The sequence below is a fragment of the Asterias amurensis genome, chromosome 11 (genome assembly GCF_032118995.1).
Source record: "Asterias amurensis chromosome 11, ASM3211899v1".
NCBI lineage: Eukaryota > Metazoa > Echinodermata > Asteroidea > Forcipulatida > Asteriidae > Asterias > Asterias amurensis.
Window position 1 is genome coordinate 21,347,245 of NC_092658.1, and position 27,283 is coordinate 21,374,527.

General features: G+C 36.9%; 1 protein-coding gene across 2 annotated transcripts; it reads right to left on the bottom strand.

Moving 5' to 3' along the window:
- Positions 1-569: 569 nt before the first annotated feature.
- On the bottom strand, positions 570-26,512 carry LOC139943934 (putative E3 ubiquitin-protein ligase UNKL). Of its 2 annotated transcripts, none has more exons than XM_071940834.1 (14): positions 26,416-26,512; positions 26,103-26,312; positions 21,135-21,445; positions 18,823-18,958; positions 16,970-17,172; positions 15,366-15,481; positions 13,079-13,240; positions 11,894-12,038; positions 10,875-10,991; positions 9,830-10,011; positions 8,969-9,202; positions 8,490-8,585; positions 7,492-7,653; positions 570-6,506 (listed from the first exon to the last, which is right to left on the bottom strand). In XM_071940834.1, exons 1-14 carry the CDS (start codon positions 26,487-26,489, stop codon positions 6,330-6,332), a joined length of 2,325 nt encoding a protein of 774 aa, XP_071796935.1. In that variant the 5' UTR covers positions 26,490-26,512; the 3' UTR covers positions 570-6,329. The 2 variants fall into 2 exon arrangements, with proteins under 2 accessions (XP_071796935.1, XP_071796934.1); XM_071940833.1 differs by having other exon boundaries at positions 18,823-18,982.
- Positions 26,513-27,283: the final 771 nt, after the last annotated feature.

Here is a 27,283-nt window from a genome sequence, read left to right on the forward strand (position 1 = left end):
GGAAAAAAATTCCATAGAGGTGGACACAATTCCCAACTAGTTTGCCATTTCAACTTCTTCACAATTCTTAATATTCGATGTGTCTCTCTTGATAATTGAGGGAATGGAATCAGTCTTATACTCACTATGAATAAAGATCAAGCCTGGAATCTCGAGAGCAGGGCCATTTTCATTTTGCCAAGGGCACTTGCATTGGAAATCTTTAAAGTCATTACATGAGAAATTTTTGAAGGGCCACCAAGGCCGAAAACCAGGGCAAAACAAAAGCCATGGCCTCTCATTGGAAGAAAATTTGTCTGAAGAAGTTTCAGCATCCTTAGTTGTCAAGTTTTCAGAGTATAGAGATGGTGATTGAACATAAGAAAGTGTTTTACTAAAACAAATAAAATGCCTAATACAAACATATCCAACAACAAACCAACTTAAAATCATCAAAGTCCAAACAGAGGTTTCTAACGAGTTTTTCAAGCACCTGTCTCCTGAAGCCAGGAAGAAACAATAGTAAGGAATTACAAATGAAGTTATGTTGTAAACACAAGCAACAATATCAACAATGGACACATTCAAGATTATATTTCTGGATGTTTTCCAGACACATATTTATTAAAAGAAAACAGTTTTCCCAAAACAGTTTTATGGCATATGGATACAAATACACATAAACCCAATCGAGCGCAATCACACTAACCAAGTTATTCTTACAATAACAATTGGAGTGGTCTGCAATGCAAATGCTGTCAACACCAAATGGGGTTTCCATTTCAAAAATAATCTCCATTTTCTCAAAGATTTAAACCAACAAAGTTGAAAATATAATTTGTTTTAACATAGCTCTGAATGTTGTATACAATCATTAAAATTTCAACCGCAGTAAAATGCGGACAATTAGTTTTAAATTTAACATTTAGGCATGTCCCTCATACAGCCGAGACTATAGCCCTGGTTTTAATAATACGCTACACAAAGAACAAAGTCACAAGCTAAAAAACTAAAAAACAAATCTACTTGAATCCCATATAACTGCAGCTTATGTTGGAATAATAAACTGAAATATTTAACCAGATAATCAGTATTAATTAATGCTATGGGAATGCTACTTATAATTATGACTATATGATTATTACTTTAATTGGATTCAGGGGGTCAGCATTGTCTTAATTCCTACACTCACTTTAGAGAATACCATTCTACGCTAGTCATTTTGCTGAAAAGTCTGTTCATTACTCACTCACAACTTTTAAATATTTCATAACAAAGCAGTAACAACTAGAGTTCCAGACCGAAATGAATCACAAATTCTATACATTGAAATCAATTCCATAAAACCTAAGATTGTAATTAAAAAATAAGAAATATATATTCATTAACTTATTGAAAGATACTATGATCAATAATTGATTTACAAATAATAAACTTAAAGCACTGGACACTATTGGTAATTGTCAAATACCAGTATTCTCACTTGGTGTATCTCAACATACGCATAAAATAACAAACCTGTGAAAATTTGAGCTCAATTGGTCGTCGATGTTGCATGATACCTTTGAAAGAAAAAACACCCTTGTCACACGAAGTTGTGTGCTTTCAGATGCTTGATTTCGAGACCTCAAATTCTAAATCTGAGATCTCAAAATCCAATTTATGTAGTTCTTTCTCGAAAACTACTTTACTTTATAGGGAGCCGTTTCTCACAATGTGTTTAACTATCGACAGCTCCCCATTACTTGTTACCAAGTAAGGTTTTATGCTTATAATTATTTTGAGTAATTACCACTAGTGTCCACTTCCTTTAAAATCACTTCATCCTTCTTATAGTTTGTCTAGTACTTTAAAATGATGTCCAATCTGATATTTGGTCCTTATTAACGCAAAGCTAAGAAATACTCTTTAAATCAACGCATAATCCTAAATATTGATGGTATACCGAACTAACTTTTTGTACTAAATTATAAGGAGTCAAGTTACACATTATTCCTGGTTGTTTTGTTTAAGTCCTTCAATAGTACAGATACCATACAGTGTGTCATTTCTGTACCTCCTCATCACAACTTTCCTTGTGGCTCATTGATACTTAATGATGTCCAGTAACTACAGACACAGAACAAAACATCAATTGTCAAGAAAAGAAGCAGTTTTAAACAATTGAAACATATTTTTGTATTGGAGCTACTTTTGCTCAAACATTTCCCCAAAAAACATTTAAAGGTATGGGTACTCAATGCATACAGTCAACACTCACGATAAAGAGAACTGTGGATAAACCATGTGACCTTTGTTTACAATAAGTGTGACCTTGTACATTCTTTGGCTAGTCTGGCAGGCAAGATACTGCACTGGTCATATGGGAAAGTTAACATTTTGTGTCATAATTTCCACATCAATCCAAGAGTTATGAATGTAAAAGCTGGACAAGTTTGGAGAAGTGCCCTCTATCATCATATCAAAAGTTGATAAGAATTGGACAGTGCAATCTCCATAAAATATAAGATTTTGTTTTCTTCCATTAGGCTGTGTACAAATCGTGCCTGCAGGAAGTCCAGACTCTGTGGCTCTTTTGTAAACATTTGATGTCACAGGTCACATCGTCTTTTAAGACTACAGTTTTAAGTCCCAAATCTTATCTCTATTTTGTGTGTCTGTCTTAAGTTGTCCTTTTATAACAAGACTCCTTTAAAAGAGACAATTTGGCAAGCCCAAGTGATCTTGTTATAACGAGAGTTGACTGTAATAGATATTCTTATATTACAGAAGATGCAATACATTTCCCAACTTCAATGGAATTTCAGTCAATGCAACTTTCTTTGGGAGTGGAAGTGCCCAACTTTTACACCTAAAAATAGAGAGTTAACAATAATTTTTGGAAGCACCCCTCTAAGAATGGACCCTTCCTATGAAATATGCTAATTACATTCAAGCATGTGTACAGACCCTGTTGGTTGGCAAATGCCACAGAGTTGTGCACTAAGCAGGCGCGCAATCGCGTCTGCGTCACGCACCCATAACCAGTGTGCAAAACAGCATGATGTTCCTTCATTTTGCCAACCAAAACGTTAGTGCGCACGCGCTATGTGCAATTTACATAGTTAATGGGAATGTTCTATTGACGACTTTGAAGCACATATCTTATTAGCTAGGAGTTAGGAGTTAGAATGGTTCAAACTTGACCACTCTTGGTAATATCAACGACATGCTTAATAATTATTGCCATCCTACAAGTTAGCAAAACAAGTGACTTTGTTACCATATCCAAGACATAATTACAAATTAATCAATTAAAAACATTAACAGAAGAATCAACTTATATTATCTCGGGGAAAAAAACAAATGTAAAAAATATCGTTGACAACTTAGCCCTATCAATTAATTGAAAATGCCCTGAAATACAAATTTCATTATGTCAGATGTATTTTTTAAATGCAATCGTTTCAGTGTTTGTTTAAACGCAAACGGGAAAAAAAACTAACTTGTTCATGAACTTGTCTTAGAGACATGTAAAGACAGTATTTCAGCGGGGGAGGTGAACAAAAATGGTGTTGGAAATTGTAGCAAAATTTATTTCCATTCCCCCGAAAAAACTACACAGTAATAATGACAGATTACTGTTTTACATAAATAAAAATAAAAACATGTTTGGGCGGGGGGGGGGGTAAAACATCTGGTTCTATTACAGGTTTTTTTCTTCTTAAGTGTATTAAAAACAAGTTGTTCTCTAAATTTAACTTAAATCCTTTCCTATATTTCATTTCCTTGACAAATGAAACCAATCATAAGCGGTACACTTAAAAGTTTTAGATAACACTTATTGTTTAATGTATGCTTTTAATGCCAACAAAATCCGGTAGGTAATCCTTAGGATTAACAGTTATAGCCACCACAATGAGTTTACTGTAGCATTATTTGATTAAGGGAACTTAATTGAACTCAGGTCTTATCCCGAGTACATGTATGCATGACGAGTACATGTATGCATGACGGCATTAGGCATAACTTAGCTCACGCTTAAGCTTGAGTGCCAAGGTATTGCATGAAATGCTTAAATACACTATATAATAGTCAAACCACACAAATCATGCACAGGGTAACTGTTACCGACAGCCTAAAGGAAAGTGCGTTGTTTGCACTAATGAAAAACCTGTTTTGTTAACATCATCTTTAAGTTATTTTCTCCTCTGTATGTCTGGAGATATCAGTCAATAAAAATAATATGGACATAAATTCTTCTAATCACGGGATAGGTTAACTGTAGTCAACAGTTTGTAGATCCCAAGAATTTGTAACATCTAAACAGGGCCCAATTTCATGGCTCTGCCGAAGGCCGAAATCTGGGCTTCTGATCACGATTCCCGCTTACGTGCAAGCGCCAAATTTCTAAAACTAGTAAAGTCCTATTAAAATATAGGAGACCAACAAAACTCAAAGACCTAATAACTCGACTCATATGAATAAACATCCAATTTCACAAACGTTTGAGTAAGAAATGGCATTTAAAAATCACAAACAAAACTTAGCTGTTAAGGTTAAAAAGAAAAACAATGAAGCAGAAAGACCTAACAATAAAGTGGTTATTATTTCTTAGCATTCCTAAGTATTAGTGTTAAAATGAAATGTTTTTGGGGTTGTTTTTTTGGCGTCATGAATGCATGGTTTAATGACCAAATAAAGCAATATGATGAACATGTAACTTGAACTGACGTTTCAATGATTATTATCATGAGAATTAAAATCAAACCAACCACATTGACAAGGCATGCAGAACTGTTTTCTCTGTTTGGCTAGTACAATTTATGTCCTTGCACAGCAATATTTTTATTTGACACTTATTTCAAAATGAAAATGGGAAACTTTACGATCAGCTGCTTTTTTTATACAATACATAAATTTTCCCAAAAAGCTTGTATAAACCCAAACCAACCATGTTTTCAACATTTATAACTCATTTCTGCTGTGATTCTCTTATCTTAGGCTTTGAAAATGAGCTCCTTAATAATACACTAATTAGTAACTTGTAGCTGGAGATTGTCATTATTACCTTGTAGATGATGACAATGTCGACAGACATCCTTTAAACAAACGTTGCAGTGAGAAGAAAAAGCAAATTCCAAAATATTAAATAGTAGAGTCAATATCCATTTTCACACTCTTTCTTTCATCCCCGGGAAATGCAGCCCAGAAGAGGCCCTGCGAGTTTGTTTACCGCATGGTTACCCTGGCACACTTTCACACTGTCCCAGCCTAGGTTCCTCTTCCACAGGGTTCCGGCTGCAAGTTTCAAGACTACCCCAGGGTTTTACCACTTACCCCTACTCTAGAGCAAGGGGTAGCTATTCCCCCCGGGTATGCCCAATAAGCCATTTGCATGTTAGATTTGAGTGTTGTGTGGTACAATGGCGTGCTTGATCTCAAGTCACCACTTAAAGCCATTATACACTTTCAGTAAACAGTATTGTCCAATTCCCACACTTCGTGTATCACAACTTATATATAAAATAACAATCCTGTGGAAATTTAGGCTCAATCGGACATCGGAGTCGGGAGAAAATAACGGGAAAACCCACTCCTGTTTTCGCGCGTTTCGCCGTGTCATGACATGTGTTTATAACAAATCCGTAATTCTCGTTAATGAGAATTTATATTGTTTTACCGTTTTCTCAAAAAGTAAAGCATTTCATGGACTAATATTTCAAGAGAAGTCTTTTACCATTACCTTCTGTAAACCCTGTAAATTATTTGTAAATCTGTGAATTTTTTTTTTTTTTTTCTGTACCGAAAGGGTCCAATGGCTTTAAGTGTGAATTCCTCATACTACAGAGATAGTTGCTATGTCCTATGATAAGGGGCAAAGTTATGTAACAGACGGTGAACACCCATACATAATTCTGAATGGATTTTTATGGCACAATGGTACCAGGGTCTGCTTATCTGGAGGTTGCTATACAAAAGCTTGCCCCAAATCATGTGACATAGCAACTGTCTCTGTAAGCTGAGGAATTCAAATGTAAGCGGTAACTTGTGACTAGGCAAGTCATTGAACCAGACATTAATTGAATTTAACTCACAAATGGCTTATTGCAGGGGCAGACCGGGGGTTTAGACATCATAGTGTGAAAAGGCCCACCTATCCCTGGGGGCAAAGAGCAAATGAGTTACAGCCGTTATGGAGAGTGATATCAGTGTCTATGAACATGCTTGGAAAAAATGTTTGCATCTTTTTGTTAATAGTAAACGCGCTAAAACTGACAACCAATAAAGGGTATGGTTAAAAGCTACATGGTTATTTCTGAAACAGATATACACAGAGTAAGACAAGCAAGCTAGCCATCTACTGATGATCACAATGGAAACGCTACGGATAGTTTGGATGTAATTTGAGATTGACAGACGGGACAATTGCGTTTGGAAGAGGCGCAGATATCACACAGTACAAGGTGATTACAAGGTGACGTGGCTATACTCCTCTCACGTTCTTGGCACACGCAACACAACAAGGCCTCTTTGGTGTGTATTATCTGGGGGGGAATCAAAGTCAAGAATGATATTTAGTATGAGTTACAACATTACAATACCAACTGATGACACCTGTAGCTGCAGACAAATGGTTATACTTATAGAACATTAGAAAATAGTATTAGCTGTTGCAAACTGCTTACCAACCAAAAGGACCAATGGTATAAATCTAAAAAGTAGTTAATTGCCTGATGTTTCAACCCTAGCAGAGTCTTTGAAAAGACTCTGCTAGGGTTGAGTTGCCAGGGTGTTATTAACCTATAGAACTTAAAAACTAAAGTTGTCCCATTGGCTTATTTGATATACCGGAAATATTTCTAGATGAAGGACAAGAAATGTCTTCTTTGCACTCCTTTACAATTGTATCATAAAACCAGCGAATGGACCATCATTACAATATTGTTCCTAGTATAGAATGAGCATGTTGCTCCTAGCATTATTTTGTTACTTAATTGGCACAAAAATGAAGGTTTGCTCTCACTATTTTCTTGTGACTGCAATGACCGATTGAACTTAAATCTTTGCAGGTTTGTTATTTCATGTTTGTGTTGGGTCACAAAAAGACACCAGGGGTGGATTTCACAAAGAGTTAGGACTAGTCTAATCTCGAGTTAGGACCAGTTACTCGTCCTAAGTTAGGACTATCCATGCAATTTGTTCATCTCCTAGGACTAGTCCTAAGTTAGGACTAGTCCTAACTCTTTGTGAAATCGACCCCAGTATTTGATTATAAGAAATGTTGTCCATGTCATATAAATTGGACATATTTGGGAGGATGATTGTGCCTCCAATAATCCACATAACATTAAAGAAAATGGTAATTGTTTCTTTCAAAATCACAACTGCTTTATAGCAATATTGGCTTAACTTAACTTAACTTAACTTAAATGCATTTATAAAGCGCTTTCACACTGTTTCAAAGCGCTGCTGGGCAACTTTGTTTTATTGACACTTGCAGTTAATTGGTTATATCTTTGTAAAACTTACCCTTTCTAATCTGTCCAGGTCTGACTTTAGTTGCATTTGAAGTTGTTTGAGACTGCCTAATGGTACATTATTCAAGTCGCTTACTTTGTTCAATATATGTAGAAAGGGTCCACCAGTCAACCCTTCTATGTCCTGCTTTAATGATTTGGCTTCATTTAATGCCTATATGGATACAAACAATAAGGAAACATTCTTAAAGTCACCTGGAAATATAATTTTTTTTCTTTCAAACATAAGAGTATATGCTTACAAACAATAAAACAATTTTTTTAGTAATTGTTTGTCACGATTTATATGTTTAAAAAATATATAAAGTTGTTTGGGGGGCTGACTCCGCCTACCCCTTTTGTGACATCAATCAAGGCAGACTTTGCCTGCAATGCGTATAGTAAACACACGTGCAAAGTACATGTATGTCCAAGTCGTGAGTTGGTACATTTCAAAAAGTGTTTTTCTGCATTTAGCAGCAATACACCTGGTCGGCATTTTTTTTTTTGAAACGTACAAACTCAAGACTTGGTCCGTACATGTACTTTGCAATTGTGTTTACTCTACGCATTACAGGCAAAGTCTGCCTCGATTGATGCCCTCTCGGGTCGGGGTCTACTCTTAAATTTGTAAATAACATAAGAACTGATTTTTTAAAACCTTAGTTAACTGTATATTCACATTCCACTCATCAAAACACATATATAAGTGACAAAAGCTTTATTTTGAAAAATACCACTTCCAGGTGACTTTAAGTTACACATGAGATTTAGAGAGAAGCATCAGTCATAACTTCGATGACCAATTGAGCTCAAATTTTCACAGGTTTGTTATTTTATGCATATGTTGAGATACAGCAAGTGAGAAGACTGGTCTTTGACAATTACAACCAGAAAAATGAAATAAAATGACTCCAACTTGTTGGAAGATTTTGCACTCTCTGGTTACTTTGTCAAGTCAATGATTTTAACATGTTTGATTGGTACTGGAGCCTGTGTTGACTAACTCACCTCCTCTTTAATTTGCATTGCAACTTGCTTCTCCCTTTCTGCTAGTTTAGCTTTCTCACTCGCCTCATGGGCTTCCTTCTTCCATGCATCACATGCCTGTGGGTCAATAGTCACAAAGGTCAGAGTTAGAACGTTAAGTGACATTAGCGCGGCATTCCCTGCTTCCATAAGTGCCTATTCTTTGCTCACGGTAAGCAGAGCCATGAACTTGGGCCCTGGTCTAAACCAAGGCAAGAATCGTCACAGCTATTCTTTCTGTTCCTTATGCATTGTTAGATTAAAATGAACCATTAATTAACCAATGGTTAGCATTTGAAAATAATCACAATTAAACTTAATCATAAAGTCATCTGAGAGTAATAGACAATGAACAAAAAAGGCAGGCTAGTCGACTAGACTCAAAACAATGTTCTTCTTTGATACTTCAAATATGCTGTCTTTGCATTAAAAATCAATTGGCTATATTTGAAGATACTGACCTGTTTCGCCTGGTTCCAAGACTCCTCCCATGTGTGTAGCTTATTCTTTAAGATACTAATCTCTTCTTGGTATATCCTGACTACATCTTCACTATTTGAGTTTGGGTTACTGCCTACTGTGTGTGGGGAGTGTGGACCCCTGATTGTTGAGCCTGATGAGTCTAGTAACCGATTAATACTCATACGGCTCATGTAGGGTGTTGTGTTGGGTTGACTCATGAATGCTGCTGCTGCCTGTACGGAACAAAAGATCAGCATTAAATCATTTTTGACAATATCCACTGTTCTACAACTCTTCACTTTACCCTAACATTGATGTGCGTTAGCACTGTGTACTGGTTGCTGACCCCACCACCCAGCTGCCGGGAATGGACCTCTTCCGCGGCCATTGGTACCTCTTAAACCGGGTCCGTACGGACCCAGGGCCGTGCCGCAGCAGCCTACACGAGTGGGGCTACCTTGCATCTCCGCTTTGTGATTGTGGAGAACCACAGACGATGCGCCACATGATAGATGACTGCCCACTCTCTCACCTTGATGGTGGCATCAAAGCCCTTCACCTGACTGAGGACCTAGGTGTAAACTGGCTTATGAGATCAGCATAGCATATGACATCATCATTTCAAAAGAAATAGTAATTCCTATTAAAAACTGGACTAGCAAGCCAGACCACTTTAAGTCTACTGGCCCATGACTAAAACCACTGGCCTCATGCCTGCGGTCCAGTGTATAATTCAAACCAGGGGTAGGACTGTCTTTTTTCTTCAAAGGGTTACTAATAATCTCCTAATAAAAACATGCAAGTATTTGTTGTATATCCGAAGCATCCAATGTACTTAACTTATTGTCTAGTTTACTCACCTGTTCTAGCTGCTGTTGTTGCTGCTGTTGTTGCTGCTGATGCTGTAAGTGTGGTATAAAGGATAGCTGAGACATTGGAGAACTTGGACTATCCGTCACAGAGGATTTATTATTAGGTCCACTACCTATACTGCTGGAACTACCTGGTATGCTGACTGGGGCTGAACTTCCATAACCTAGACCTGAGAAAGACACAAGCTACAAATGTTAACTAATCCTCTATTAGTGCACTATTGGCCTTGATGATAGAGTTATGAAACAGGATCAGATGTTTGTGTAGGGACGACCTGCTATCCTATCACAATTAGACTGATGGCCTACATTTTGCCAGCCAGAATCAAATGATAATCACATACATATGCCATGGGGAATTTCGGGATGCTAGGTGGCTGCAGACTTACCAGTAAATCCTTTGTTCTTTGGTAATGTGAATATGCACAGAACTACAAAAACAATGGAAATTTACCTGGAAAGTCTGCTGCCACCTAGCATCCCAAACGTCCACAACCATCTACTCACATTGGTAAAATGCATTCACTAACAACTGCAACGATATTTTTAATATTGCCTACTCAATGGAATGTACTTACTGTATAGCTTTAAAGGCACTGAACGTGTTTGGTAATTGTCAAAGACTAGTCTTCTCACTTGGTGTATCAAACCTGTGAAAATTTGAGCTTGATTGGGTGTTGGAGTTGCGAAACAACTACGAAAGAAAAAAATACCCTTGTCACACGAATTGTGTGCTTTCAGATGCCTGATTTCGAGACCTCAAATTCTATATCTAAGGTCTCGAAATCAAATTCGTGGAAAATTACTTCTTTCTCTAACACTACATCACTTCAGAGGGAGCCGTTTTTTCACAATGTTTTATACTGTCAACCTCTCCCCATTACTCGTTACCAAGCAAGGTTTTATGCTGATAGTTATTTTGAGTAATTACCAATAGTGTCAACTGCCTTTAAGAACCAGTTACTCACTGACCTATGACTGATGAATATAATTAGAGTAGAATTAGTTAAAGAAGTAGCTACATTATACTTACTGCTGGGTAAATGCCCTATACTAGCTACAGAGCTTGATATAGATGACGTATCGTCTAATTCTTTCTCCAATGCTGCTACGTCAATATCATTCAAATTCATATCATCCAGGGCATTTCCTGTACATAAAAAAATATTTTAAGTAGATTAGAGCAAGCTAGTCGAAACGTTGAGGCCAATTTAATAACTGACCCCGCGGTAGTACAGTTAATTACAATCCTATAAGCTTAAGTAGTAGTCCTAGCCAATTTTCTATACCATCCGTGCGGGTAATAGTTAAAAAGCAGGACAGGTCTTTTCAGAACTGAGAAGTCTCCCGGACACCCGAACAATCTACTCCGCGGTAGTAGAATAAATAGAGACAGTTCTCTCATAACAAACTCTACCTGGCAAGTAGATACACACATGGTGTTACCACAAACCAAATAAATATAGATTTGTTTTTCATGTACAATTACAACATTCTATGAAACCTTTGGTGGAACTGGTTGAGAGAGAAGGTGAGTGATACAGTCATTATCAATCATTAGATCCGAGTCCAAGTTGAGTCACTATGGGACACCAGTCTAAAGTCAACTTTGTCTGAGGTTATACATGAAACAATGTAAACCAGAGGCATGGAAAGATGTTGTCTAATATCACAATGTAGTTAGGTGAACATTCTTATTTGGTGGTAATTACTAAATTTAAGTTGATTTCTGAATATTATTTTTAAACTCTTTGCTAATCGACCGCAGTTCAACCTTTAACTGCAAATATCAATTTATACCAATAAACAATTCAACTTGTTGACAATTAGTGATACAATTTGGTGTAAAAAGAACAACTGATGAAATAGTTTTACAACTTTATTTTGTTGGCATTTGTTTTCCACTAAAAACGCTAACTAACGCATAATCTGCCTTTAAGCACATCATTGCAATGTTAATCAAATGCAATGACAAAGGTATTATTAATTAAATCTTACAAAAAGCATTCATATCACATAAGATAAGTAAGCCTTGAAGTAAGCCACACCTACCTATAACTGACTCTACTGTATCACTAGTTGGATAGAATGGTGTTGCTGTAGCAGACATAGCGCTGGAAGCAGTAGAGCTGGAGCTTGATACAGTTGTTGTGAGTGGATTCATTGATTGTAAATGGCTTGGTGGTTGTAACATACTCTACAATAGGATATAGTTAGAGATAATTAGAATTCCATTCAACATAATAGAGAAAAGTTTCCATAATCAAGGAAATTTGTCCATCAAAACGTGGAAATATCGACTTATTTTCAGGAGCTTCTGCAGAACCAGGGAGGGTTTCGCTACCAACAAAAGTAAGAAACTTGTGCGGACCAAAGCAAACAAACAAGTGTCTGGTAAAGATAGCTATTATCTTTAGTGCTCCTTGTATTTCTGCTTGTTTGTTAAAAAATCTTCCCGTCAACGGTACTCAGAAAACACTAACGAGGGGATGTTAACGCCAAGCTGGCAATATCCAATCTCTCTCATATACAAACATTGGTTTAACCTCAATGATTATACATGTAAATTGCGCGAATCAAGAAATTGTAATTTAGTAACTAGACCACATTATTTATTCTAGCCATTGTGAAATCAGCGGTATGCTTGGGGATTCAAACCCACAACCTGGTAATTGCAAAACCTGCAGTCTAACCACTTGACCATAAGTCTTTTTGAGATACGGCGGACATAATGATACAACACATTAGGTTTGGGTGAATTTGTCTGTATATACCCAAACCAAAACGTGCACTCCTACAGTGTCTACCATATCTCAAAAAGGCTAATGGGGTGTCGTGGCCAAGTGGATAAGAGCACCCAACTCAAGCTCTGGTGCTTCTGTTCAGCAGAGTGTGGGTTCGAATCCCGGTCGTGACACTTGTGTCCCTGAGCAAGACACTTAACTATAATTGCTTCTGTCTACCCAGGGGTAAATGGGTACCTGTGAGGGCAGAGATGGTTCTTGTGATTGATTTAGCAGAGTAGCGCATATATTGCGCACAGGCTAAATACTCCCCAAGGAGCTGAGATGGTTTAAGGAATTATTTAAGGCCCAGTGACCAGGGGTAATAATGTCGGAAGCGCTTTGTGACACCCCTCGGGCGTGAAAAGCGCCATATAAAAACGGTTTATTATAATTATTATTATTGGTGAAATATGCAATCAACAAGCTTGACAGTAACTGTAGGTGAACTTACAAATGCATCTTCTCTTTCTGACCCAGGTGCTCTTGGGTATATGTTAAAATGCAGACTATCTGATGAATAGCTACTAGATGTGCTGTTAGAGCGTGGCTTGGCTATTGGTCCTGGTGCACTGCTTGATGTTACAGAGGTGAATATAGACTCCCCACACGATATCTAGAAGAGATGGGAAAAAAAATGGTCAATTCAAACCAGGCTTAGCGGTTCATCAAATTACTTCTTTAAAGGGCAGGTACTGGTCAGTGTATCTTTGGTAACTACGGACCACAAAAATTCACTTGGTAAAGAGAACTAGAGAGTTGTTGATACTAAAAGCATTGATAGAAACGGCACCCTTTTAAGCTATGTAGTTTTAAAGAAAAGGGGATTTTTCACCATTAGATCTGAGAAAAGCTTCAAGCCATTCTCCGGCATCACACAAATCTGTGTAACAAGTGCAGGTTTTTTCCTTTCAATTTTTTGTTGCAACTTAGATGACCAACATGAGCAAAAATTTTCACGGGTTTTTTATTTCATGCATGTTGGTTTACACCAATTAAGGATACTGGTAATTGACAATTACAAGAAATAAACCCTGCCTGTTATTTACAGCTAGTGTCTAAATAATGTAAACTTCTTCACACGATAGGCAGACAAATACGGAAATAGATAATGTGAGCATTTACTGAACTTGTCTGGACAGCATTTTAGCTACTTACTCAGTCACTATAGACCTTTCTTTTGCAACATCTCCACCCAAGTTTTTGCCAACCCAGGTTGGAAAACTATGGAAAGCCATAAACGCAAATCAAGAAAAGATTGCTACTGTTTGTAACAGTGTTACAAAATTATTCAAAAATTGTGTTGATTTTGTTAAAAACAAAACTAATTATGAGAGGTATTTTATTTAATTAAAAGCTGGCAGAAAATGTTGAATTTGGTTAAAACATGTTTTTACGATTGAGTGTTTTACTAACACTCCGCCCACCATGCCATACAAGGCGGTTTGTTTATCAACAAAAGAAAGGTCTATACCTATTATTTATTTACATCCTCTAAACCATTATGCTCTTTCTATTAGGAATTACCATACTCAAACATCAAACTAAAAACTCTGTGTATTTCCTCATACAGGGTGAATAATGCATATATAATAATGTACTCTTTAAATTTATTTGAAAACAACTACTACGCATTTAATAACGCTTAAGCAACTATAAATTGTCAAAACATAGAGTCAAATACAAGGCACAGTAATTATTTGTAATGGCAGAGATGAAAAACCAAAATGAGGAGATCAGCGTTCAATGCCTGTATATATAGAAACTCACTACTGCACTTCCCTGTCTCTGTGTGTATGTCGGGAATAGAGTCTTGAAATGAGACTTCACCAAACCCTAGTATAGATTTGAAGTCCTGTGGTTAAAGGCATTGGACACACTTGGTAATTGTCAAAGACCAGTCTTCTCACTTGGTGCATCTCACAACATATGCATAAAATAAGAAACCTATGAAAATTTGAGCTCAATTGGTCGTTGAAGTTGCGAGACAATAATGGAAGAAAAAACGCCTTTGTTTGCACAAGTTGTGTGCTTTCAGATGCTTGAATAATATTTTTGTGAGAATTTACTTTTTTTATTAAAAAACTTTGTTTCTTCAGTGGGAGCCGTTTCTAGTAATGTTTTTAACATCAACAGCTCTCCATTGCTCATTACCAAATAGGTTTTTATGCAAACAATTATTTTGAGTGGTTATCAATAGTGTCTAATGCCTTTAATAGCTGTAGTTCATACACACCTCAAATAGGCCCCCAAGGGGGAAAAGGCTTCATACTTGTATGCCTTCTTTTTTATTATGGCCGCCGAGGGGGCATAAAATTGAGTGCTCTTTGACAATGATCATTATTGCCCTGATTGAAAACTAACACAGCCTCAAAAGGTTTAAGAAGACATTCACAAGTTCATGCGTATTTAAAATTGAAAATAGTAACAACAGAAATGTAAGAGATTACAATACAACGTGTTTCAAAATTGCCCTCAACCAAGCAAACTTTTTTAGTTTTTACTCCAAAATTATTCAGTCATTATCAATACTGGTTATTATTGTTTTATTTTTCTGAAGACTGGTTCGTACTTCATGTGAATGTGAAACAAATTTGACATCACAACCTATAATCACAGTAATTGTTTGCAAGAGTTACTGTTTCACCTCGAGTGAATTGTTTATTCACAAGTTCACTTTGATTTCACATGGAGTATGAACCGGGTTTGAATCTGCCATTATGGCTTGCTTTTATACCAACCTGCTGTTGAAGAGATGAAGTAATTGTGTTTCCAACCATAGAAGACAAACTAGTTGGTGTGAGCTGGGAGAGTAAACTCAAATCTTCACTAAAATCTCGTTGCGCTGTCATTTCCTCTGTGAGTACACACAAACAAACATTTCAACAGTTATAACTTTTATCCTCTTATCCTTTTATCCAGTTAATCAAATGTTTACATAATACTTCCATGATGATAGTTTAATGATGATATATCACAACGTTATATGTGAAACACTAACTTCCTGAGTTTGGAAATTATATGACACTTGTATTCTGCTTGTTTGCATCTTAAGCAACAAACAAGTTTGCAGACTAATTTCTCCAAAACGTCTCAAATTCTATGTTGATGACAACTTGTTAACCACACACACTATATATATGTAGATTCCTGTTAGAATTCCCGATGACTAGAGTTTAAATTTTATAAGTAATCTGGCTGGCTAGTTTGGGGTTGAAAAGCATCCTTTTAAAATGAAGTATGGACAATTGAAGATGACGACCGATTAGTGGAATGACAAGCTAACTGGTCCCTAAGCCATACTACAAAAGTTATAAGCAAAGCCTGAAATCATGGGACACTAGTGGGCGCTGTAATGGAAGTTCACCCTCTTTCATCGTAAATGTTGAGTTTCACTACATTTTTAATTAAACTTTGTTATGACGATCATGTAGTGCCAATCACAAGTACATCCCCAATCATGATTTATTTATTTATATGCAGTACTAACACAGTAGGCACACCATCAGAAAATTATAGCTGAATAAAGGCACAACAAAACAAAAATTTCCATAGAACAATGCAAGAGCTCTTACTTTGTAAAATCTGGAAACAATAGTAAAATACGATTTAGAAACAAGGAAGTTAAGCACATAATAAACTTTAACCATTCTGCATGTCGACTGTGTGAGATTAATTATATCAATGAAATATTCCTAGACTGATAGTTATTAAATGCAAGCACTCAACGATCCAACAAAATGTCTCCTGAGCTTTATATTCAGAAACTGCACTTCCTGCCAAAATGTGATAAACAAAAGTTGTGGCATGCACCATTAAATGAGGGGGGAGGGGGATTTTTCCTTCCATAATTTAAATGAGCTTGCACTCTAAAGAGGCTTATAATTAAATGACTAGTGCATCCTAACTTAATATGCCAAAATTACATGTTGTATTTATTTTATATACCACAAGATTCTACCACAAGATCAAAGACACCTGACGTTAAACAGACAGACACAACTACTACCCACCCCAATACCGAAGGCTAAGGGCCCATAAAATTTAAAGATAAGTTCATAATCTGAAAAAGCAGTGGTGGGTTTCACAAGAGTTGAGACAATAGTCTTATCTTGAGGTATCATACCCCAGGTATCATAGAGAAATCTGTCCCCCTGGAGATTCTGCCCCCCCCCCCCACCCCCCATTGGGAAATTAACATCCGCTGAAGTAAAGGAGGAGGATTCAAAAGAGCGCGCTATCAAAAGAAGTAAAGACACAGTTCGCCATATGGTGGTGGGGGGGGGGGGGACACACACACAATCTCCTGCCACACAGGTTTAACAAGATCTGAAAACACACTTACGGTCAACATGCGCAAATGCACAGAAGGGCCCCCTCGGGCAGTTGCCTGTTTGTTGCATGTCATTACATTTAGTGGATTTATAGATCTCTGGATGAAACTGTTGTTCTGTACGTGTATGACAGTATGGACACTGGTCTCCTTGTTCACAATTCTCAGGTTCACCCCACTCATCACCATGCTTTACATTGGGACATGGTGTGGATCTGTAATAGGAATACATAAAAATAAACTTTCATTTGTATTCAGAGGAGAGATGGTATACACCACTGGTTAAAGGCAGTGGACACTATTGGTAATTACTCAAACAAATTGTTGGCACAACAACTTACTTGGTGACAAGCAACGAAGAGCTGTTGATAGTATAAAACATGGTGAGAAACGGCTCCCCTTGGAGTGACGTAGTTTTCGCGAAAGAAGTTATTTTCCACTAAAATTCAAGACCTCCCGAAATCTAGCATCTGAAAGCACACAACTTCATGTGACAAGGGTGTTTACTCTTTCATTATTATCTTGCAACTTTGACGACCAATTGAGTTCAAATTTTCACAGGTGTGTTATTTTGTGCGTATGTTGAGATACACCAAGTGAGAAGACTGGTCTTTGACAATTACCAAAGGTGTCCAGTGTCTTTACTGGAGTTGAAATATTGTAAACATTAATTTATGGGGTTGTAAATGCACCATTTAATTTAAATATTTATTCCTAAAATGTTCATATATCTCAAAAATTATACAAGACAAACAAGAACGGCTACCTGGGTCCAGTCTCATTGCTCTGCTTATAATAATAGTAATAATAATAATATGAATATTTATAATGTGCCGGTATCCGTTACAATAGATGCTCATGGCGCAAAAAAGGGAACAATTAATGAAATGAAATATGTTTAAGCTACTACATGAACTTTATAGAAAAACAGTGTGATATGAGAAGCATATTACAGCGACAGTAAAGCACCATGGTGTACATAAGTGCATAATTCTGCAGTAAGCAAAGCCATGAAAATGGGCCCTGCAGACAAGTTTGATGCACAGACCTTTACCGTGCTGATATTATTTGTTTGTTTTATGTGTACAAGTGCATGTAGAATCAATATTGAATATGGATTCTCATGGTGTCAAAGAGTGGAATTAATTTATGATCATTACACATGTCCTTGAGCTAGGCATTTAACTATAATTGCTTTCCATAAACCCAGTGAATAAATTAGAACCTAATAGAGCCAAGAGAGTATTGTATTGGAGTAACCCCTTAATTTAAATAGCCTTAGGTTGTATGCTCCTCAGGGAGTTGAGAAAGTTTTAGGAAACAATACGCACCGGCAATATAAAACTGGAAGTAGGTTATAGCTTTTCATACCACCCTCCAGTTCGAGCATCTGATTGGTGGAATGTCGAGTACTGGAAGATAATGCTACTAGTGTTGTACATTATACCTTCCCTTTAAAGGCAGTAATTACTCAAAATAATTACCAAAAATAATTATTGGCATAAAATCTTACTTGGTTACGAGTAATGGAGAGCTGTTGATAGTAAAAACATTGTGAGAAACCGCTCCCTCTGAAGTAAAGTATCCTCAAGAAAAAGGTAATTTTCCACAAATTTGATTTCGAGACCTCAGATGAATTTGAGGTCTCGAAATCAAGCATCTGGAGCACACAACTTCATGTACCAAGGGTGTTTTTTCTTTCAATATTATCTCGCAATTTAGACGGCCGATTGAGCTCAAATTTTTCACAGGTTTGTTATTTTATGCATATGTTGAGATACACCAAGTGAGAAGACTGGTCTTTGACAATATTACCAATAGTGTCCAGTGTCTTTAAGATCAAAAGATTAAAGTTTAAGACAAACCTGTAATGGAACTTGTGAGGACTCCTTCTCCTATCCCTGGTATTATGACAATGAGGACAAGCGTACCCCTGACGACACAAGCGGGGAGGCTTTTTACACAGCTCAGTCTTGTAGTTAGCAAGAACAAAATTAGTATCTGGAGTTGGAGAATGGAAGGTGACTAACGGTCACAGAATGGTACACAGTTACCGATAATGATCTATCAAAATAAGCATTTACTGAACAATTACTAACAATCAGCTTCACTCCCAGAAAATAGAAAAACAAAAATGTTTCTAGGGATTTTCAAAAAATGTTCATAGTGTGCCAAAAGAACAAAGTGGATTTGACAGTTACCTGAGTAAGCCTCGCAATTAGCTACATCAAATGAAATCACAATTAGTTATTGCTGTGAGTGTTATGACTTGTAGTTTTAAATACATTGCTCAATAAAAACTCACCACTACAATTACCTAGGCCATTGCACTTGGCACTAATGCCATGGTATGTGCAAAATTTTGATAAAATACGCACGCATACATGTTGAAGATTTATGTCTACTTGCCTGTAATGACAAATGACTGCATTACTGTGGCCTGGATGGTGTGGATGCAGTGAGTGGTGGAATGTTTGTCTGACATCCAGGTGTTTGAACATAAGTGGTGTCAATAGTGTGGATTGCTATAAATGCACCAGTCAAATCTAGTTCAGCATGTACAACTCCAATACTTATTAGGCTTACCAAACACTCTTCATTATCTAAAGCATCAATGCAAAGCCATTTGATGTATGTATAAAAAAAAATTATAAAAAAATATAAAAAATGCAGTAAATGTAAACAACTTATGAGGTCCCGATTTATAGGAATCTTTTCATGGAACTCAACATTGGTTCCGCAACCATTGGTACATCATATTTACTCAGGTCTCGATTTACATGGAGAACACTTAGGCCATAGACTCCATTGTTCGGGTCTAATAGCCTTGGTGCCCTTCAAAAGTTTCCAATAATGATAGCCTTATGATTTCTAACAGAAGTGTCCTTTGCAAATGGCCTTACCATTAAAAGGATCACAAAACGAAGAAGTACACAAAGCACAAGACGCACACACAGTACTAGCCGACAATTATTAAATTACATTATACAGTTCTGAGTATTTTGCACTTAAAAAAGTGGGTGGCTGGCTGAGTGACTGCATTTTTATTTTATGTTGATCAGCACTGACCATTGTAGGTACATGTACAACACTGCCAATTTATCTCAGACGTTTAAGTCGTCCTTCAAAAAATGTCAATAATTATGGTGACAACAAAACAAGTTAAAAATTACTAAGATCATCTTTTAAGTGTCCTTAGATCAACCACCAATAGGAATAGCGAAACTGTCTGAGGTATTTATGAATAGATGTTAAATTTGAATCGGGGATAAAGAATATTCATTTTGATTTTACCCATCTACACCAATGTGTGATAGCACTGTATACTCGATACTTTCCCCCGAGTTCTGTGAAAAAAATCACAGGCATATTACTCAGGTGGGATTCAAACCCACGACCTTTGCAATTCTAGAGCAGTGTCATACAAAATAGACCACCGAACTCAGGAAAGTACTGAGTATACAGTGCTAACAAACACCAGTGTATATGGGTAAAGCCAAAATGAGTATGTCAGCAGATTCTTCACTCTTCTTCAAGCGCTCATTTCCAGCTTTCCGTTGGACCCCGCACCATGACACACTATCGCGCCTTTTCAGTCATAGCTCCAACACTTTGGAACAAGCTACCAACCCACATTCAAGCAGCTCCTTCATTGGACATTTTTAAATCTCTACTTAAAGGAACACGTTGCCTTGGATCGGTCGAGTTGGTCTTTGAAAAGCGTGTGTAACCGTTTGTTATGAAATGCACATGGGTAAAAAGATGTTGTAGAGTACAATGATCCACACAAACATGCCTCGAAATTGCACGGTTTTCCTTTTACCTCGTCGACTAACACGGTCGGCCATTTAATTTTGACTTCCATAAATGGCCAACCGTGTTGGTTCGCACAGTTAAAGGCAAACCTCGCAATTTCGAGGCAAACTTGTGTGGATCATTGTATTCTACTTTTAAAACATCTTTCTAACCATATGCATTTTATAAAAAATGGTTACAAACGCTTTTTATAGACGAACTCGTCCGATCCAAGGCAACGTGTTCCTTTAAAACCCATCTGTTTTATAGATGGTTATAGCGCTTAGAAACTTCCTATTTAGCGCTCTATAACTGTTGTATAACTGCATTATTATTATTATTACAACTACTTTCAGTTACATTGAATTGAAGAAATGCTTACCTTGCCAACGAGGGTCATCTATAAGCAAGGATTTATCTTTCTCTTGAATTAAACTTGTACTGCTTGTAAATGATGATCCAGTACCATTGGATGGCGTCAAAAGCTCTGCTGGGTCATGTTGAGCTATGACTTCACGTATGTCGTACACTGGTTGGCGCAAGCCGTGTGGACCATGGGCAAATGCACAGTGCGGACCATTCTTAACACAATGCCCACGGGCGTCAGTTTCATGTACACATGTTCCAGTCTTGTAATAGCGTAGATGGTACCTTCTTTCTGTGTCCCCAGTGGTTCGATGTAAAAATGGACATCTGTAAAAAAGATTTAAAAGTGAAGCATTGAGCATATGTACACCTTTTCAGAAATACCCATTGCACAAGTGCTAACTGTTGAACGAGGTGAACGAGGTGTGGTCTAGCTAGCGATCAAATTTGATCACCACCTAGACCACAATGCACCTCTTTCAACGCATATAGCGCACATACCAAGTATTTACAAATAGGTCTATAATATAAAAGGATCACGAACACACCTCTTCACATACAACCTCTCTAAAATGAAAAACTTATGTGCCATTGCACGTATGTGTACAGGCTTATCTTAGCATGCAGTGCTGTTAACATGGTTTGAACTTCACCAAACTTAACAAAATACTTTTCAAGCGTGCTGAGCAAGAAAGTCCAAAATAGGCAATCTATGCTTATTATGTAAAATTACATGTTTCTTTCTATCAAGCTTGGTTTTTTACATTTCAGTTTACTCAATTGCTATAGAACATCTGTGTCTATTCCAAAATCAGATTAAGCTCCCTACATGTATGTTTATTAGAGCTACATACAAGTTCTCTGCATGCTTCAAGACACTATTTAAAGCTCAGCTGTTTCAGGAGGCTTACTAGTTACTAACTATCTTCATCCTGTGTCTCGATGTAAACATTTGATTTTGGCCCTTACATGACATTTGATTGATTGCTTGATTGATCGAGTACGGGCTGATCAAGCATACAGCAAAATGTACTGCTTAGAAACTACACCAGGCATATGTTTGAAGGCCGATCTACGCAACATGGTTTAGACGTTTATAGACTAGTACAGCTAAATTAATAACAAATTTTCTGAGAAATAAAAATTGCAGATTAGATTTTAGATAGGAAATACCATGCCTGCTAAACATACAGGACTTACAGTGACCATAGCAATAAGGTTTGTTTTCTGATTTAGCACAAAAAAAACAATCAATTTAAGAAGTTAGTTCGTGAAGCACCAGCAACAGTTAATTATCTCTACCATCATGACCATGTCCACCCAAACTACTAATTTTGCACACGTTGTTAATCCCATATTTTGAAACTAAAAGTGATTTATTACATTAACATTTAAGGCTACGTAAATTGTTGTTTACATAACACTTTCTTTCCGGCTCATCAAACCCTGTACATCAGATAAAGTCTGATGTGTATACTTTCTGATGTAAAAACATATTTTTTTAATTTCATTTTAAATTGTAGTTTTGAAGACGGTAGTTTTCAAGAAGACGAAGTCATGTGATAATGTAAAAAGGGGGAAAAATATTCCAATAATTCAACAAATAAAAACACTTCAATTTTCCTCACTGAAACAGACATTCCTGACACTGACACTCCCCCCCCCCACCCCAACCTGACAGAATCCTTGACAATGCAAGAAGCCCACACGTCTTACACAATTGTAGCTTGAAAACTGTCAATGAGAATACTTTTCAGAAGACTAAATATATTTCTTCATTTGTTCATTTGATTTTTAACTTTAGGTTCAAAATTGAAAGCTTATTATTTCAGTACGGTAATTCTCAAAAAGATATACTTGTAATTTGTAAAGACTATGGTTTTTTTAAATAAAATAACTGTACTCGGACCAGTTTTTATTTTACCCTTTTTTCTGTACAAAAATAAATTTGCACAAATAGGGAAATGACTTCTTGGAAATTTGAAAGCTTCATCAGTGAAGTTTACAATATGACTTCCTGTTATGATGCAGGCATTGACATTATTTGTTGTGTATACAATACACTCAAGCTTTTTAAATAAATGTTGAGCTAATTGCAACTTTTCAGGCAATGTGCAAATGACTTAAATTTAAGGATTATCAAAACCAAATGTGCTGGAAGGTGCAAATTCAGGATGATGCCAACATACCACTTCATGAGGCAGAGCACTTAGCTAGAAATAGACCAGAGTGGGGACGGTTTTCCAAGGAGGCCAAGGGACAGCCAGTCCTAAGCAGCTAAGTAAGTAAGTAAATGCATCTTGCTGAAATCAATAATGTGTCCATTGTTTTCTCAACTTTTTATATTGTTGCTGAGGGTGAGGGATCAAGTGCATACATCCAAGTCTATCTGAGTGTGGGTTTAAATCCCAGTTATGACATTTGCGTCATTGAACAAGACACTTAAACTTTAGTTGTTTCTCATCACTCTGAAGGAAACAGGTTCTTGCAAGAGTAGAGAATGTTGATATGAATGAGCAACCTACATACATGTGTTGGTTGGTTGCTGGTGCTGCATACTCCTATGGAGTTGAGATGGATTAAGGAATATGCTTCTCTTAGACTTTAATCAATGGAAGTGCACTTTGCTAAATGAAAATGGCCTTGCCCCCTCAAAGATGGAAATCCAAGCTTGTCAGTGGGTAATAACAGTGTATGGTGCTAGCCTGCTTGAAGAGGCTCACATGTCCTTGCTAAAAAAGTGCATAGTAGTCATTATTTGTGTCGGAGTGTCAGTCAGTGTTTACATAGAACCATATGTACAGCTACCACTCGATTTATTACAATTGCATTATGATTCCAAAGGCCCAAAGCCAAACCTAACACATGTGTAGGACCTTGTACATTTAGTTAATTTCACAGAATTTAGTAAGTGTTATTAACAGTGATAACCCGATCAAACCTACACCTAACTGTACAAGGACAACTTCAAAAAGTCCAAAGAAAAGAAATCCTCCGTTATAAATACACAAAATGGAATCTCAACTATTACAGATCTGCAAGATAGCATTGCAATGAGGTATGGTTTTCACTGTATTTCTATGTAGATGGGTTCCCTTTTTATCATGGTACTTTTATTTATAAGCGTGTTTCTCAGTCAGAATAAAGAATGTTCATCAACCTTGATGCAATGTCCAGTTATTTATGTTTTATTGTTGTTACGTCATAAATTTCACAAAACAAATCCACAAGTGGTCTAATTAAAATCATTTGTCTCCAAATGTGCATCCGTACAAGTAAAATCTGGGTATATGTGTCTTATGTGATCACGATAATCAGAAAGGAGTTTTTCCAATAAGCCTGTGAAAAAAACTTTCTTCTACAGACCAGAACTATGATCACAGAGATATTTTCTAGCCATTTTTAGAATATTAGATATATTTAGACTGAAGGTATTTTGTGCATCACTGATTCTAAATGCTAATAATATTGAGTAGCAAATAATGACTTCTGAGTAGCAAAATCTGATAAATTTTGTACAGCAAAATCATTCACTGATGATAGCACTTTTGACAGATATTGTCAACCTTTTCTGATTTTTAGTTTTTCTTCTAAAAAAATAGTAAAATATTTGAGCAGTTGCTCTGGAGTTTCTGATCAGCAGAGTGTGGGTTCGATCCCCAGCCGTGACACTTGTGTCCTTAAGCAAGACACCTAACCATTGCTTCGTCCTTCAGATGGGACGTAAAGCCGTTGGTCCCATGTGTTGTGTAACGCATGTAAAAGAACCTCAGGGCACTTATCGGGAAAAAAATAGGGTTTGCCCCATGTTCCTAGCTGTGGCTGCTATATGCTCCGTAGCACCTTGTAAACCCTTATAAGGTGCTACATAATTGGGTCTCAGAATTCATCACTTCAATAACCTACTTTCTGAAAGTTTGTAAATACTCAGCGCCTTGAGTACCTTGTTTGGTAGATACCTGTGCTGTTTATAAGACTCCGATATTATTATTCAGTCAAATTGAAAAGTAATACTTAAACTACAAAAATAGCAATATTTTCATATATTCACAAAGGTTGGACCTTTTATTTTGATCATAAAACTGTCAGTACTGTGGAAATAGCATATTCCATCATACTGCACTACAATTTTAAAGTCATTGTAAATCCATAATGCATACAGGCAACATGTCAGTCTGTATGATGTAGTTTTACAACCTCCCTCCATGATTTAACCCTACTAGAAAGAGAAATTATGGTCGCCATCATTAATATGGACTACATTGGGATTTTGTCAAAACCAAGTGGAAATGATGGAAAAATAGACCTAATTTAAGTTATAAATATCACATAAAAAAATATAAAGTACATAGGGCTTAATAAAGGGTGCATATAATAAAGGATATATATAATAATATATAAGGAAAATAAATGTACTAATTTAGTGTTGACTTAATGTCAGGAAGGGCAGCAAAATACAATACATGTACATGCTGACACTCAACTTTAGCTCCATGGATGCACTCAGTGACACTGACAGGCACACTAAAACTAAAACCTGTACAATAACAACCGATAGTGTCAGTGTACTGTGTAATGTACAGACGGTGTGTACATACTGTACATACATACTGTGTACATGTCCATACATGTAGGTGGTATTACGACTATACTACGAGAATGGATTAAACTACGTGCGTTATGTGCAACTGCTAGCGCGGTTTTTCTAAACTCAAGGTCTCAGACGTCAAATAAACTGGCCAATATACACAAAAATCAAAACTATTTATACATCTCAAATAGTGTCAGCGACTGTATGAATTAACAACAACCACTTGACAATCAATACGAAGCCCGGACACGTTTGTTTCAGTCATGTCAACACATGGAAAATGTTAAGTTTAATGACACATTGTCAACAAGTTCAAACCAATATGGCGACGGGTGGGGAAAATTCGTAAACATTCGGAACCTTGCCCTTGCAATCACAAAGTTTTCAACTTACTCTTCGTCGTCAGGGCATATGCCTGTAGTTTCGTCAAACTTGGTGCAATAAACATCCGGACTGTAATTAAATGTTCCATCACGTTTCCGTACGGGTCTCCTTCTTCTTTGATTCAAAAAATGCCAATGAAAACAAGTAAACGGACGATGATTTGGACACTTGTGTTGCAAGAACTCTTGACATTGTTGTGTTCGAAACTCCTTCAAATACCTGCCAAACAAAGCACACATATGACATTAACAATTATGGTTTCCCTCCCAATTGAGCAAAACTGACAAGTTAAAATGACATTTTGATATGTCGTTGAACTTACGTGTAGTGAAATGGTTTCTCTGGTTGAGCAGCCATTGCAGAAGACGTCGTGGTTTTTGGCTGTTCGGACGGCATTTTAGAATTGTATGGAAAAACAACCCTTTTGCCCGCGCGTCGCCAGTACGCATGCTCAGTCTCATTACTCAGTATCGCTGACGTCAGACTTGATTTGCCTATGTTGTGATGATGTGTGTAGGGATGAATCAAAACTCGTGACGGGATTCCCCATCAAAACAACACTGCATCACAACACTGCTGAATTGCAGATCAGTGCCTCGCAGCATCAGTTGTCTGCATAAACAACTCCTAGTGATTTGATGAATAATTATAGCTTTTTTTTTTATCCTCCCTTAATCCCTTTCCCCTCTTTTTTTCTATTAACCCTCCTACTTTTGGTGTCTTTTTTGAACAAGTTGACTCACTGATGTGGTTTTGAGTGGTCTGAAAAAGTAGTAGCTTTGCAACAGTTGATGCCCCAAATGGTGTATCAGTAGGAGGGTTAATGGATATGTATTTGGATATGTTTGTACCTGTTGTATGCCTCTGAAGAAGGTTCAGTTTGATTGAAAGCTAAGGCCATTTTTCTACCCTATTTCAGTATTTAATCATTATAGCACGTGATATATTTCTTCCATGTGTGTTTTCATGCCATTTTACTTGGTATCCCAAGCATCAATCTTGAAAAAGTCCCTACACCTCATAGCAATTAGGACCATTTAATCCAGGGCCTATTTTGTTTATGCAAGTCGCCAGACACACAAGGCCTTAAGGCCACTTCAAGGTGCGGGCTACAATTTATTTTTCTTCCAGAGGTCGTTGCCACCTACTCTTAGGGCTGGAACAGATTTACCCCTTTTACAGTCCATACG